Source organism: Amborella trichopoda, chromosome 1, assembly GCF_054954075.1.
Source record: "Amborella trichopoda isolate Santa Cruz 75 chromosome 1, AtrichopodaSantaCruz75HAP2 v2.0, whole genome shotgun sequence".
In the NCBI taxonomy this organism is placed as follows: Eukaryota; Viridiplantae; Streptophyta; class Magnoliopsida; order Amborellales; family Amborellaceae; genus Amborella; species Amborella trichopoda.
Genome location: NC_142336.1, coordinates 48,894,103 through 48,908,164, shown reverse-complemented (window position 1 = coordinate 48,908,164; position 14,062 = coordinate 48,894,103). Strand labels below are relative to the sequence as shown.

The window sequence follows — 14,062 nt, the reverse complement described above, 5'->3', positions numbered from 1 at the left end:
ATCTCAAATTAAAAAGTAAGTCTTCAGATCTGGCTTCCATTAATGTAGTACTCCCCACAAAGTGAAGTGTTATAGTATAAATAAGTGTATTAACAGCATCACTTTCAGAATAGAGGATATCTTGCTTTTGTTCATTCTTGACAGTCCATTGACGAGTATTGGTTAATATTTGATTTTTTGATGTTTTCGAGAGGTGAAAATCCCACCATCCTCTTAACCAGTCAGTAAATCCACAGACTATAGCTTTGGTGACTTCTTGATATTGGTTGCCAACCATTATGCAGGCTGAAGCATACATTGTCATATGTTTTATAATATCTAATACTTGGGTTTCAACCATGCCACCAATATTCCAATTGACTATTGACCTTCTAGAATAGGAAGTTGTATGTGATATTAAATATTCTTCGTATTAAATATCAACTGGTGTGGGTCTAAGATGGTAAGGTCTAGCAGTAGCAGGTTTCCAATCTTTACCATATGTTATTCTTTGAATATATGGATTTGATGTTTCTGTGAAAGCTAATGTCTGATGTTCAATAGTATATATATATATATATATATAGACCTTCAACCTAAAACGTGAAATAAAAAACAACTTGTTAACAAGGAAATATTCAAAAATTTATTGTAAGTGTACAACTTACAACCGACATAAACAGGGAGGGGAGAGAGCACCTCAGGAGTGAGACCAAGGAAAAAGCCTAAAGTGGTGGTCGTGGAGGAATTAAATTTGATGGGGAGTTCACCATAGTCGGTTGTGTACAATATACGAACAGCTTCCATTGAGTTGCGGCTGCCCCCACTCCCCAAAACAGGGGTATCCACTGGCCGTTCCGGGAAGAGACGTTGATGGCTAAATAGCAGTTGATAGAAGGGAGAGAAACACCACTTGTATTGGATTATATAAAAACAATTAAAAAAGCACCACATCTATTTTTCAAAAAGGATTATATAAAAACAATGAAAAGCACCACATCTATTTTTCCAAAATATTTTTAGATTCGTGATCGTCATCATCGATAACATCAGCAAATTGTGGGTCGTGGTGGTAGGACCTCACACTCTAATCATCACGTAGTGATTTTTATTTTTACCACTAAAACCATCCCATTAATATCATTAAAAAAAATAACCAATTTTTAATCTACGTGAAAATTTGGTTAGAAGCCCTTCTACACGCTGAATTATCTTAAAAAATGATAATAATAATAATAATAATAATAATAATAATAATAATAATAATAATAAAAGGCTCACCATTCTGATAAACCTTACGGGGACTCCCGAGGCAATAGCAATAGCAATAGCGGCAAAGAGCCATGCATTGGGGGGTTATCATATTCATCTCCATTTTGGCTCAGGGCTTTGGTCGGTGTACGGGCAAACGAGCAGAGATAGCAAGCACGTGTCAGCGTCATAAAAGACGTCACCATTCTTTATCTCCTCATCCCAAGGCCCTGGGCCACCGTATACTCTCAAACTCGACGGTATTGACCTAAGGCTCCCTCTCCTCCATCTTTTTAACTGAAAATTAAAACAAAGTTAAAAAAGCACAAACATCCTCCATGATGTATGAGGTTCTCCTTTTTTATTAGTTCCACTTCTGACTATTATCCTTATCTCTTTAAAGATGGACTTTTCACCTTTTTTCTGAAAAGAAATTACGAATAATTCCTTTGGTCCGATCAGATTGCTTCAAATAATTGTTAAATATTATCACTGCCCGATACGATATTTCTCTCGTTCTCACGCTCTTTGGCACTACAAGGAGATTTGAAAGTCCCCTTAAAACTCTCTTAAAGACTGTCCCCTCACTAAAAGCTCTGATAATGCTTGTATTGTGTATTTTTTATAATATTTTATTACTAATATATATTATTTAATGTTATATAATATAGTATATTATAAATTAATATATTATTTTTTATAAAATATTATTGAAATTCCAACGAGCTTTTTTCTAAAGAGAGTTTGGACACTCAGATAATGAAATGGGTCTTTTTTCTAAAGAGAGTTTGGACACTCAGATAATGAAATGGGTTTTTAGAGAGAGAAAAAAAGGGGTTTTGGGCATAGATTGAGAGAAAAGTGCCAAATAACACGTGGGTTTCAAGAAAAAGAGGGTAAGAGCACTTCAGTCTTAAATTAATTGACGCTTTGACTAGGGGATGGATAAATACAAGAAAATAGGGTGTAGAGAGTAATTGCAAAAAATATTGGGGAGTAAAATGACTGGAAACTTATTTTTGAGAGGTATTGATAATTTTTTCTTTATTAAAGACGCCAACTATTCCAAATATGACTTCCCTAAAAGAGATAAAACCTTAACATCAAAACCTTCCGTCCACTTTAATCCATCCAAGAGATAAGTGTCTTATCCATAATAGAAACCGTCCTTTGAGGAAAGGAATCATGCAAAAAAGAAAGTGTCTTATCCATAATAAAAAACCCTCCTTTGAGAAAAGGAATCATGCAAAAAAAAAAAAATGGATGTGCCTAATTATACTTATCCTAAATGGACTCTTTAAGATTTAACCTCCTATTATCTTTAAAAAAGTATACAAAAAAAGAGTTTATCAAACCAACCCAGAAACCCGATCAATCCTATTTTTATCAATGGACGCTCCTAAAGAAAATTAAACTACACACATAGAAAATAACAAATAATTAAGTCCCATAAAAATTAAGAATAAAAATATATGGATCTCTTGATCTGCATCACCCACTTATTTGGCTATTATATTGCAGGGAAATTTAAAGAAGGAAAATTCGCACTTGTTTAGCTAGTACATGGCAACGAAAACAAGGCGAGTTACTAGTGCCACTACAAGCAAACGCAAAAGCACTTGTTTCATAATTGAAAAAAACAAAGAATGAGAGCCTATACGAGAACCCAAGCCATGAAAGACGCGCGAAAAAGATCCAAGCCCTTTATTTCCACTCAACGAATGATCACATCCATTTATTGCTGAATCAAGGACCTTTCCCACATAAAAACTTGGATCTCGATCGTCCGTTTAGCCTGGAGGTGCAACGTCAGTCACCCACTCAACAGAGGTGCAGCATATGACGCCCTCTCGATTTACTTTTTTTGGTAAGACACTAACACATACCAGATACCATTGATACCACAAACACATTTTTGCGCAGCTTGAGCCATGCTCCAGCCATGCTAAGGTGAGAAGTATGTGCCACCCCTTCGCCTTCTCCATCAATTGAAGGCACATAGATAAATCCCTGTTAAAAAATACCTGTGTATCTTCAACCACTTTACAATCTCTCTCAGGTTTCTTGCTTCTCAAAAGGTTTTGAGAGCCGTTAATGTAACCCTGCAGCATGGACCTCATCCCTCGAGTTCAAATTCCATTAGCAAGTGGAGGGAGTACATACGGGTTTGGACAAATTGCTCAGCATAATGTACATGATACAGAAAAAAACCAAACTAGAAACAATGTTTGTGACTCCAAAAATGAGCAAAAAGAAATGCCTCTTTGAAAAGTAAAATTCGGCCAGGCAGGAACACTTGCTTTATAAACTCTCACCAGTAACATGATACACAAACATAAATTATTTTTTGGATTTAACGCAGGGTATGACCCATAAAGAGTGCCCACTTTTCTGACAATCACCAGAGTTTCGATTTAAGCCACTTCTCTGACGATCTCCTGAGTTTTGTTTTGCCTGAAAAGCGTAGATAGGATAAAAGTATGAGTTGCCATTAAGATCCAACCGCAATTTCATTTGTACTTGGATTAATTTTTAAATCAAGTGCTTTCAGTGCATGAGGATGAAATAAGCACAATCATCAGATTCGTAAACTTCTCTGCTGTTCTTAACATGAACCTCTTATAGCAAATCCTACACCCACCCACACACACATACACACACAGTCCCCCCACCCCACACTCAGAGAGAGAGAGAGAGATGCATGTATGATGAACACAAGTAAAAGTTTGGAAGATTCAGAAAAACCCTGGTCACTAACCTTCTCTTGAGTCGGTTTCGAAACTTTCCAACAACAAATGCCACTTGAATTAGGTCCAGATTCATATCCTCTGCAAAACCAGGAAGAATGAGCTTAGAAACCCTGATATATTCATAATACTTTCACATTCGCAATCAATTCACTTATCATGAGATGGATAAATAAAATTCTCTCTCTCTCTCTCTCTCTCTCTCTCTCTCTCACACACACACACACACACAAAAAGACACATGAACTCACCTTTCATTTTCTAAACCAGCTTCGATATTGCCTTTACTCAATAAGCTCAGGGACGGGCCGTTACAATCACTACTCTTGCTCCGGTCCCTCTGATAGCTCCCCCTTTCATGGGGCTGCAATGCTGAGGTGTCATCATCCGCTGAAACTCCAGCCTGCTCAGGCACCATTGGGTTGTCAACAAAGGCTTCACTCTCCCTGACAAAATCAGCTTCTCTCTCTAAGCTATCCACCACCCTTGGCATACACTTCTCAGTCGCTTGTAGCCAAGCGCTTTCCAACCTCAATTCCTCATCCGTTACAGAAGAGGAATTAGAACCAATCAATACATCTCCAAGTACTTTCGATTCTTCTCCATGTATTCTCATTTGCTTTCCTCCTGAAACACTCGACTCTTCTGGTCCTGAGTTTTTTGATCCCCCATTTGCAGAGAGATGATGCATTCTGACCTCTACATTACACTTCAAGACCATTTCGATAGAGCCAGCGATAGAGCTCAAGAATCTCTCTGCTATGGCTTTATGATCAAGGTGTGAGAATTCTATCTGGGCAATAATTTTACCTGCATTGAATTAAAAGCACAGCAGCTCATTAATCAGCCAATTGCAACATCTGTTTCTTCCCGTATATTAACTTATCCATCCCTATTTTTTAATATTTGTTCAAAAGTTGATGTTCCCCCAAAAAACCGAAGCATGATATTGGACCTGATCCAGCCATTTGGTTTTTCTTTCCCCAAAGTTTTTCTTACTATAGCATGAAAAAGCAAATAAAATATCACATCTATTGTACAAGAAACGATTAGCATAAATGTAGTAACGGTCTACAACAGTGTTATAAAAATTACTGGGATGGATCGGAATCGCCCAATCTAACTGGGAATTGTTGGAGATAGCCCCGGTTCCCCAACGGTATTGGGAACCGGGAGGTTCCTACTAGAAGCAGCCAATTCTGTGGCAGATCGCCCAGTTCCCTATTTTTTATTTATTATTATGTTCATTTTTTTATTTTTGTTTTCAATTTTTTCTTTTTTTATTGGCTGGTTTCTCTCGGCTAGGTGGCCAATGCGGACCGGTTTCCTGGATGGCCAGTACACCCAACAGATCCGGGTTTTCAAACATTGGTTTATAAGCATAGGACATAATCCATGATGGTAGTAAAGCAAAAGACATTTAACAATATCCTTGTTGTAAGTTAAACTCATCCTTGAAAACTCCCCTTTTAAATTTGTTAAAGCATCCAATGGACAATGAAAACCACAGCCATTGTAGTTTCCCTTTGAAATTTAAATACTGCTTTGGATAGAAAATAAAATTACTAGTACTTTGAAGAAAATGAAAACCAACCATCCTCTTCAGAAATCAGCACCAACTTTCCATGGGCATGGAGCATGTGCCTCAGTGTGATGGGATAACACCCCTGAACACTTAGTCCCCAGACCTCATCTAGCTGGCTTGGATTTGTGCATCTAATCCCACTTAGTGAAGTTTCAGAACCATAATTCACAACCTCAGAATGGCAAGACGCATGCTCTCCATGTGAGTTACTTACCACAATTTCATCCCTAACTTTTGGCTTTAACTTGGCCTGCCCATTTAAAGAGCCTGACTTACTTAGGTCACTGGGAACTTTACCATCTGAGAAGCTCTGAATTACAACACTTTGGTCTAAATTTTTTGAATTATCGGGACTGATACCCGGTTGAGTCATGGGTGTTGGGCAATGGTTGGAACCAATCTGTAATAGGGCGGCAGTGAACCATGTGCACTGGTCAGTCGATGCCTTTAACTGCTTCTCAGCTTCAGAGAGAATGTTCAGTGCTTGCCTCAGTTTCTCTAGCTCTGCTTCAGTCACTGCAGATCAGTAAGAATGTTATGAAAAGGTTTTATCCCTAGTTAAGAAGAAAAGAAAAGGATATTAAAGAGAGTGTTCAAGTTCTACTAGGATAATATTTGCCGAGTCAATTCATGATTCAGTCAGTTGACTCGGTTTGGGCCCGAGTTAAGGCCAATAGTGGAATTGAAATGCAGAAAAGAGACATCAAATGATACTCAAATTATGAACTTAATATGAGTCCTAATGATGAATCTTATGTATCCTGTGTCTAAACTAATACATTCTCATAAGACAATAAAGTTTTTTCTCACTCAAAAGTGTTATAGAACTGCTTCCATGTTTTTCATTGTCGCTGGAATAATGGTCTCCATCTTTCAACAGGGAAAAAGAAAAAGGTAACAACAGGTGTCCGATGACAGTTAATGTAAATTTTACACCAAAACTGTAGCACCACGACAATTTTGCCCATGTGTGTAAAGCACCTATCATGCTATCTTGCTCCTATGAATTCCAATAAACTCTGCCAAGAAAATGTAAGAGAAATAGTGTGTCCCGCGATATCTACTGAAAAGTTCTTCATCTAAATATTGGAAATACTGATTGGTGAGGTATTAACAAGAAAATTCCTTCAAAGTTTTGTATGGTAAATCTATCATGCTAACCATCATACATAGGTTCCTGTAACCATTCTAATTTCTCATGCCCTTGCTAATGAATGAATTTTGGAACTTGTGAAAAAGAGACTTACAAGATCCGCTGCCTGCAAGAATATCCATAATCAAAGTGGCTAACTGGGACATTAATTCCACTGGATCAGCACCAGAGTCTATCAGCTCCCTTGCTCTTTTTACAGTTTCCGCATTGTCAGATGATAAAGCTAGATCAAGAAGATCCAGCAACTTCTCATCTGGAATAACACCATCCTAAAGAAGAAAAGGCATAATATAACTAAGATGATTTTTTAGCAGCAAAGAATAACAAATCTATAGACCAAATCATGAAAAACTATTTCGATACGATACAATTCCAGGAAACACTGTTGGAAAGTTTTAAAGGACAATCCATCAAAATACAAAGAAGAGATAAACTATTTAACATTTTGAAAAGTATAGAACGAGACCGTTTAGTATAACAAGGTCACAATCACTCTTATCCATCAGAGTTCATATTGGGTGGTTGTAGGAGTGGCATTGACTAGATTAAGAGTTCGAAATTCTTTTTTGAACTTTGTGATAAGGGCTACAAGTAATTGTGACCTCCTCGTAATAAAGTCAAAGAGTCTTATAGTATAAGGGAAAATTGTTAAATTGATCAAAAGTGAGGCGTATTTTGATAAATTTTCAATTTCACAAAAAATTATAATAAAAAACAGGCTGGTCTACTGGAATAGCAACTGATACTACACGATGTCCTCTCAGCTTTCTTAGATTGATCTAAGATACAGGCTGCATGACCTCCCAGTAAGAATAAGAAGAATAATTTTGATGCAAGAAACTGAGGATTATTACACCAAAAGTTGTATGGAAAAGACAACTTATAGACATCAAATAAATATGACGAAGTTTGCACAGTGTTAATTGACAAGCAGGAAAGTTGGCCCCGTGTTTCTTGTACATCCCTTCTATCAATAAAACAGTCAACAATTTCAAAAAGAAAGTTGACCCCATCTATTCATGTGGTTTTTGATAGACACAGAATCTTACTCTCAAGCATGACTATTGAAAATGGCACACTTTTAAAAGTTGTTAGAATGTAGATCTCAGTGTTGTAAGAATGATTAGAAACAATTTTACTCATGTCCTTCTAGATACTAACTTCATGAGATATGTTGAACTACAATTATGGTGTAACTTACAACCCATTAAATATTTGTTGTGAAGAGTTGGAGGATTTGGGTACTTAGACTTGTTATAAGATTATAATCCTAAAATATCAGCGTGAGAATCACTTTCAAGAAAGACCCTCCCTTGCTAACTTAGCGAGAGCCAAAAAACAAAAAAAAGAAGGAAAGACTCAGAATATCAATGAAAACATAGCCAAGCATATTGACGACCTTATAATCATGGTAATTACAACCAAAGTGAAGAAAAGAAAAGGAAGTACAGAAACAATTTGAGCCAAAGGTGTAAAGCAGAGCAGAGGAACATAAGAAAGATCTGAGACATAGAGATAGGGTAGTTTATACAGGTGCCATCAAGGTTTAAAAGATAGCCATTATAAGTTTATAACCATTATAACAACACCGCCCTTGATGTTATATAAATTTAACCGGCAGGGATGCAAAGCATGATCCATACACCAAAAGGTCATTATTTAACAGCTGTTATATAATGGCTTCTTCAGAATAAATCAGTAATGAGAAATGAAAATAACAGTGATTTAATGGAAATAACAGAAACGAAAGGCCTTTAGTAAGGTAAAAATGCGCGATTGTAAAAGAATAAATAAATAAGTAGATAGTTTTTTGAAATATTACTGCATTTTCTCCTTTTTTCCATTATTTTCCTTTATTCCTTTGTTTTCCCCTCTTTTCTGTTTTTATCCCCTTTTTTCTGTTTCTTTGGTCAGCCACCATTTTCTCCTTTATGATGGCCATTACCATTATAAAATGGAAACAGACCAGCCCAGTTCTGTTACCTTATATGGCTGTTCTTTAAACCATGCTGCTATCACTCATGCATTACTCAGTTCGCAAGACTCAATCAATTTTCAAGAGGTACATGGTAGTTACAATGGAAGTTATGCAATAAGATATCGTTATATTTGCATCCCATAGCTTGTCATGGAAATTTAGGCCAAAAACAGGCATGTAGGCATCTTCAATGCTAAGGGCCAATAATTTAGTCAAAACTCAAAAGGTTATATCATTTTCTTGATCATTTAGGACCATGTTAGATGATTTGTTGTGGCATATGAAAGTCAATTAACTTTCCAAAATAGGATCCAAAAAACATGTTCAGTTATTCATATAAGCCTATTAATATGTGCAATTTATGAATTTACCCAAAGGCCTACCAAGCAACAATATAAGGATGGGAATGAAAAAGCTCCTGAAAGCAAAGGCATAGTAGGTAAGATGCAGAAAGAATCCAAGGAATGTATAGTCTAGGGAAAAGCTATCATCCACCCACAGATACAAGAATATGACTTTTACATTCAAGGACCACAAAGAAAGAATAGGATTAAATGGCCATCCAAATAACATAGACTACTCAGAATGCATACTTACAAGGTCGTTTACTAGAGATACAGTTATCCTTTGTCCTCGCAAAGTCGACTGTTCAAGCATGATCTCTGCATCCCGAAGCGAACCATCTGATGTCATTGCAATCAATTCCAGTGCTTCTAAGTCAAATTCCAGATTTTCTGCCACTGCAAGCTTCTCCAACCTGTTCACTATATCAGTGTCTTTCATCTTCTGGAAAACGTACTTCTGACATCGTGAAATAATGGCTCGAGGCAATTTATCTGGCTCCGAAGTTATAAATATGAAGACAACCCTTACTGGCTTATCTTCTATGCGCTTGAAAAATGCCACCCACAATGCATATGGCAGCATGTGACATTGATCAATAACGAAAACTCTGAACCCTGGAAAAGGTAACCCAAGAGACTGGTTCCTCAAAAAATTCCGAACTTTATCTAAGTCATTCTTGTTAGCTGAATTCACTTCCCTCAAATACCCAATTCTCCCAGAAGCAAAATCAGCACATTCTCTACATGACCCACATGGTTTGATACCTTCCACTAACAAACAATTCAGAGCAGCTGCTAGTACCCTCGCAGTACTTGATTTCCCAATCCCATGAGGACCTTGAAATAAATAAACAGGTGCTATCTTCTCTCTTAAAACTGCATTTATAAGGGATTGCACCACAAAATTTTGCCCGATTATTTCGTTGAAGGATATGGGTCTATATTTCTGACTCAAAGTTACATTGTTCTCAACATAAAGTGCATTATCTCTATATCCTGGTGATACAACCTGTTGCAGGCTTTCTTGCCTTTTACAAGGAGACCATTTTCTTTTGTCCATTTTACTCGTAGCATCTGATTCAAGTTCTGCAAATTCATTTTCTGAACCACCAGTTAACAAAGGCAGGTCATCATGTAAAGATACATTACATTTAAGTTCACTTACTGCTCTCTCTTTACGTGACCCAGAGCCACATCTGCCAAACAAGGCACTGCCTCTTTTCCGCAGAGTATCTGATAGAGAAGGAGAAAAACACCCCTTACAAATCCTATGCTTTCGACCCCTAGACCAGTAGCAAGGAAGCCCACATCCATGAGGGGGTAAACCCATGCCATGTATTTCATCAGCATCTGAGAAACCCATCCCATCAGAAGACTCCATAGTACTGGCATTAAGGATCATGTCACCAGTCCTACTATTAGAGCAAGTAGAAGTAGGTGTACAAGTGTCATTCCTATTTCTACTGCCTTTCATTATTCTGGAAGAAAGAGACCATTTTTCACCATTAAAACTGCTGGCTTCGGACCCAATTTCCCATCTCGAGAGTAGGGGGGATTCGCAACGTGAATTATATCCGGAATATGGAAGCAATGTGTCCATGGAGAACCCTAGTTCCTCAGAAGTACATGGACCCATGTTATCAAATTGGTCAACATAGCCAGTGGTTAAATGCATTTCAAGAAGAGAAAACGAATCCCCATGCATATTCATTTTTGAAGTTTTGCCGCCGAGATTCTTAATGGTTATCTTGGATATATCTTCTATGAGAGAACTGGGACTCTCCGAAACTATACCAAGACTTCCATCCTTATCTGAATTGAACCCACTCAAATAAGATGAAGCCATAGATAATTCACCTTCTCTAGCAGGTTGGCATCTCCAATTGTGAAGATAAACCCTTTTCCCGCCCCCATCAACCCTAGATGAACAGTTAAACTCAAATTCACATGAGTGGGAGTTCTTTGTTCCATTGGGTAGGCCTTCATACACCTGATGGCTCTTTGCATTAGGAGCGGAGCGATTACTTGCTGGAGATTTCCATGAAGAAGAGGTTGCAGGGTCCTTCAGGAACCGAGACTTACTTAGAGCAGAAAGCTCCTTTTTAAGATGAAGCTTGGGCATATCCATGGTGTCTAACATAGTGTTATGCTTTACAAGCAGAACATAATTTCTCTTATTGAAACCCAATCTTTTGAAGTACTGGTTTCTTTAGAAACTGAGAAAACCCAAGTAACCAAGTTTTGAATTGTATCTATATTTTATGAATCCCGTGCCACAAATCGTAAAATAGCAGAAAAATAAGCTAAAAATGGAAAATGAATTTCTGAAACGCACGAATCGCGCTGAATTGGCATGCGAATCACAGTAAACAGCTCAACTAATAGAATTTATTAAAATTACAGAACCCAATACTCCAAATGGTAAAAATGTTAGTTTCCAGATTTGGCAGTTCCGCAACTCCAAGATAATTATTCACAAATATGCATTCAAGAATCAGCGAATCGCATATGAACCCAAGAATCCAAACACCCCAGAATAATAAATGAACTGCTTAATGACAGCATCTCGTTTAATAGGCAAGTAAGATCCCTGAAAGCATTCATAATGTTGAACTTTGAGATAAAAATGAATGTGGGTGAGTCAATACAATCTGCTTTCAATTGAAAGCAGATAGAACAGCCTGTCAAAGCCTACCCATCTTCTTTGACAGAGAATTTCAAGGCAGCCCAAACACAGATCACGCCATCTGAAAGAAATAGATCTCCATAAATATCCCACAATTCAATGAAACAACCAAAATCAAGTGTATCTTCAATTAAAAACCTAAAAAAATAACCAAAACCACCATCATTTTACACAGAAGAACCGTTTAAGGTGCAAAATTAGGGCCTTGAGCTCCAAATCCATTAAGTCTCCTTTTCCACTCAGAGCATACACAAACTACAAGACATGGATGACCAGCCCAAAGAAATTGCGCCAAAAAAACTAAAAACTTACCATGGAGCATTATGAACATGAAAACAAAACTACCACTGGAAAGCTCAAGCAGATCCATTGGTTCCCATCAACCTCATGAATTTACAGGCAAAAGAAGATGCAAGTTTTTTATGGAATGCACTGTGTGCTACAGTAGAGAGAAAGGAGATGAGCTTTAGTGTTTCGAAATTGAATTTGAATGAGAAAGAAAGAGGAGGGAAAGAAAACTTACAGTTGCAGAAAGTCTGGGAGAAATGGATCTTTTCAGAGCCATTAGAGAGGGAGACTGGTCATGGTGGCCCTAGTATACTATGTAGAGTGTAGGTCCACAGCTGACGCTAACTACGTGGGCATTTAAAAACATAATATAGACCATAGGGTAGGGTAGGATAGGGTCCAATGAAAATATGCATTTCGGCCATTACCCTCTACAATTTCCAATTCCCCAACCGCGCCTTAAGAGTTAGAAGTTAAATTATAGGGAAATTATCAAAGGGTGCGGTTTCCATAAGGTTTCACCTCCAAATTTTATCATAACATGTAATTATGATGTAAATTTTTTTTACGATTTTTTTAAAATTTATTTTTATATTTAATTATAAAAATTTAAACTTCAAATATAGTTAAAATCAAATGGATCTAAAAACGTATAGAAATCTTGAAAATGGATGGTTTAGATAATGTGTTGCGAGATGTACTATTTTTAGAACTCATAATCTTCTTTTTTTTCATATTTGCATATCTCAATGTCGAGACGACCTATTGAAGGATTTTTTAGGTGCATCGGTAATTCTTCATTTTAAAGTTTATTATCAATTATATCTCATATAGTTCCTTTTATTTCGAACTTATTTTTTATTCTCGTTTAATACATCCTAATGATTTTTGCATAGAAAGGCATTTTTACCCCTCCCCCCCCCCCGCCACGGATCTATTGCATCCGTGCCGTTCTTTAAAATACATCAAAATATTATGTCACAAGAATTTGGTCCTACTGGACCATCACAGTCCTCTCGATGTATGACGTCGTATATTATTCAAGGAAAAAGTTCATATAGAGCCGAGGCTCTAAACAATCAAATTATAACACATCTCAAAAGTTTCACTATAAGAGGTTGTTTTGATGCTCAAATTGGTCATCTCGACATCAAGATGCATGGACATGAGACAAAAATGGATTTTAAGTTTTAGAAATAGTGCATCTTGTAATGTATTTTTGGATCGTCAATTTTCAAGTTTTCATATATCTGCTCGATCCCCAACATTGAAAGCACATTTCTCCACTCTATTTGAAGGTGCGCTTCACTTTGATTGTTTAGAGCCTCGGCTCAATACAAACCGTACCCATTATTCAATACATGGGCAATCCAAGTCATAGTTAGCAAGTCGCCAATTTAATCGCGACTTTTTCAAAAAACCCCGTTTTTTTGAAAAACGATTTAATCAGCAACTTTTTCAATAGATCGATAAAAATGCGCAATCTTTTTAGGAAGAAGTTTAAACCGTGACACTTTCAAAATTTGGAAAAATCGTTTCAACAAACCTTTCCTATTAATATACTTTGATTTTTTTTTTGGAAAGTTCAATATCTTTTTTCCTGTTTTATGAAATTTCTATGTCTATTTTTATTTCTATTCTCCCGAAACTTTCTCTGGTTTTCTACTATGGATATGGCACGTATTTTTTCAGGTAGGTATGGGTAGACCATAGTTAGCAAGTATGGGGTAGACAATTTCTTTCTAGAAAGATTAAATTGAATTCACCTACCCAATATTTATATTGACAAATAGAATAGATAATCTAGAGATATATCACATTGAATATTTTAAATTTATATTTATAGGGAGGTCATTTTTATACTGAGTGATATATATAGAGTGAAAGCATTACTCCTCACTACTATCAATTTTTTCTATATTGAGTGATATACATATATATATATATATATATATATATATATATATTTTTTAGAGTTGTAAAATTTATAATATTCTAATTATATCTGATTTTTTTAGGCTAGTTTGATATATTCGTGATTTCTTTATATG

The 14,062-nt window shown here is 36.5% G+C and overlaps 1 protein-coding gene across 3 annotated transcripts; it reads right to left on the bottom strand.

Moving 5' to 3' along the window:
* Positions 1 to 2,909: 2,909 nt before the first annotated feature.
* On the bottom strand, positions 2,910 to 12,388 carry LOC18442385 (protein STICHEL). 3 transcript variants are annotated; one of them, XM_020672265.2, is made up of 7 exons: positions 12,247 to 12,388; positions 9,291 to 11,784; positions 6,810 to 6,984; positions 5,572 to 6,078; positions 4,229 to 4,787; positions 3,989 to 4,058; positions 2,910 to 3,684 (listed from the first exon to the last, which is right to left on the bottom strand). In XM_020672265.2, the coding sequence occupies exons 2-7, from the start codon at positions 11,175 to 11,177 to the stop codon at positions 3,571 to 3,573; spliced, it is 3,312 nt and encodes a 1,103-aa protein (XP_020527924.1). In that variant the 5' UTR covers positions 11,178 to 11,784; positions 12,247 to 12,388; the 3' UTR covers positions 2,910 to 3,570. The 3 variants fall into 3 exon arrangements, with proteins under 3 accessions (XP_020527924.1, XP_020527923.1, XP_011626361.2); XM_020672264.2 differs by lacking the exon at positions 12,247 to 12,388 and adding an exon at positions 12,036 to 12,215; XM_011628059.3 differs by lacking the exon at positions 12,247 to 12,388 and having other exon boundaries at positions 9,291 to 12,199.
* Positions 12,389 to 14,062: the final 1,674 nt, after the last annotated feature.

What these genes read in the sequence shown, in the direction of transcription:
- LOC18442385 (XM_020672265.2), bottom strand. Translation starts at nt 11,177, where the DNA reads ATGTTAGACACCATGGATATGCCCAAGCTTCATCTTAAAAAGGAGCTT. An exon ending in GCTGATTTCTGAAGAGGATG is followed by an intron (nt 4,788 to 5,571) that starts GTTGGTTTTCAT and finishes AATTCAATGCAG; the next exon opens with GTAAAATTATTGCCCAGATA. An exon ending in CGAAACCGACTCAAGAGAAG is followed by an intron (nt 3,685 to 3,988) that starts GTTAGTGACCAG and finishes TACGCTTTTCAG; the next exon opens with GCAAAACAAAACTCAGGAGA.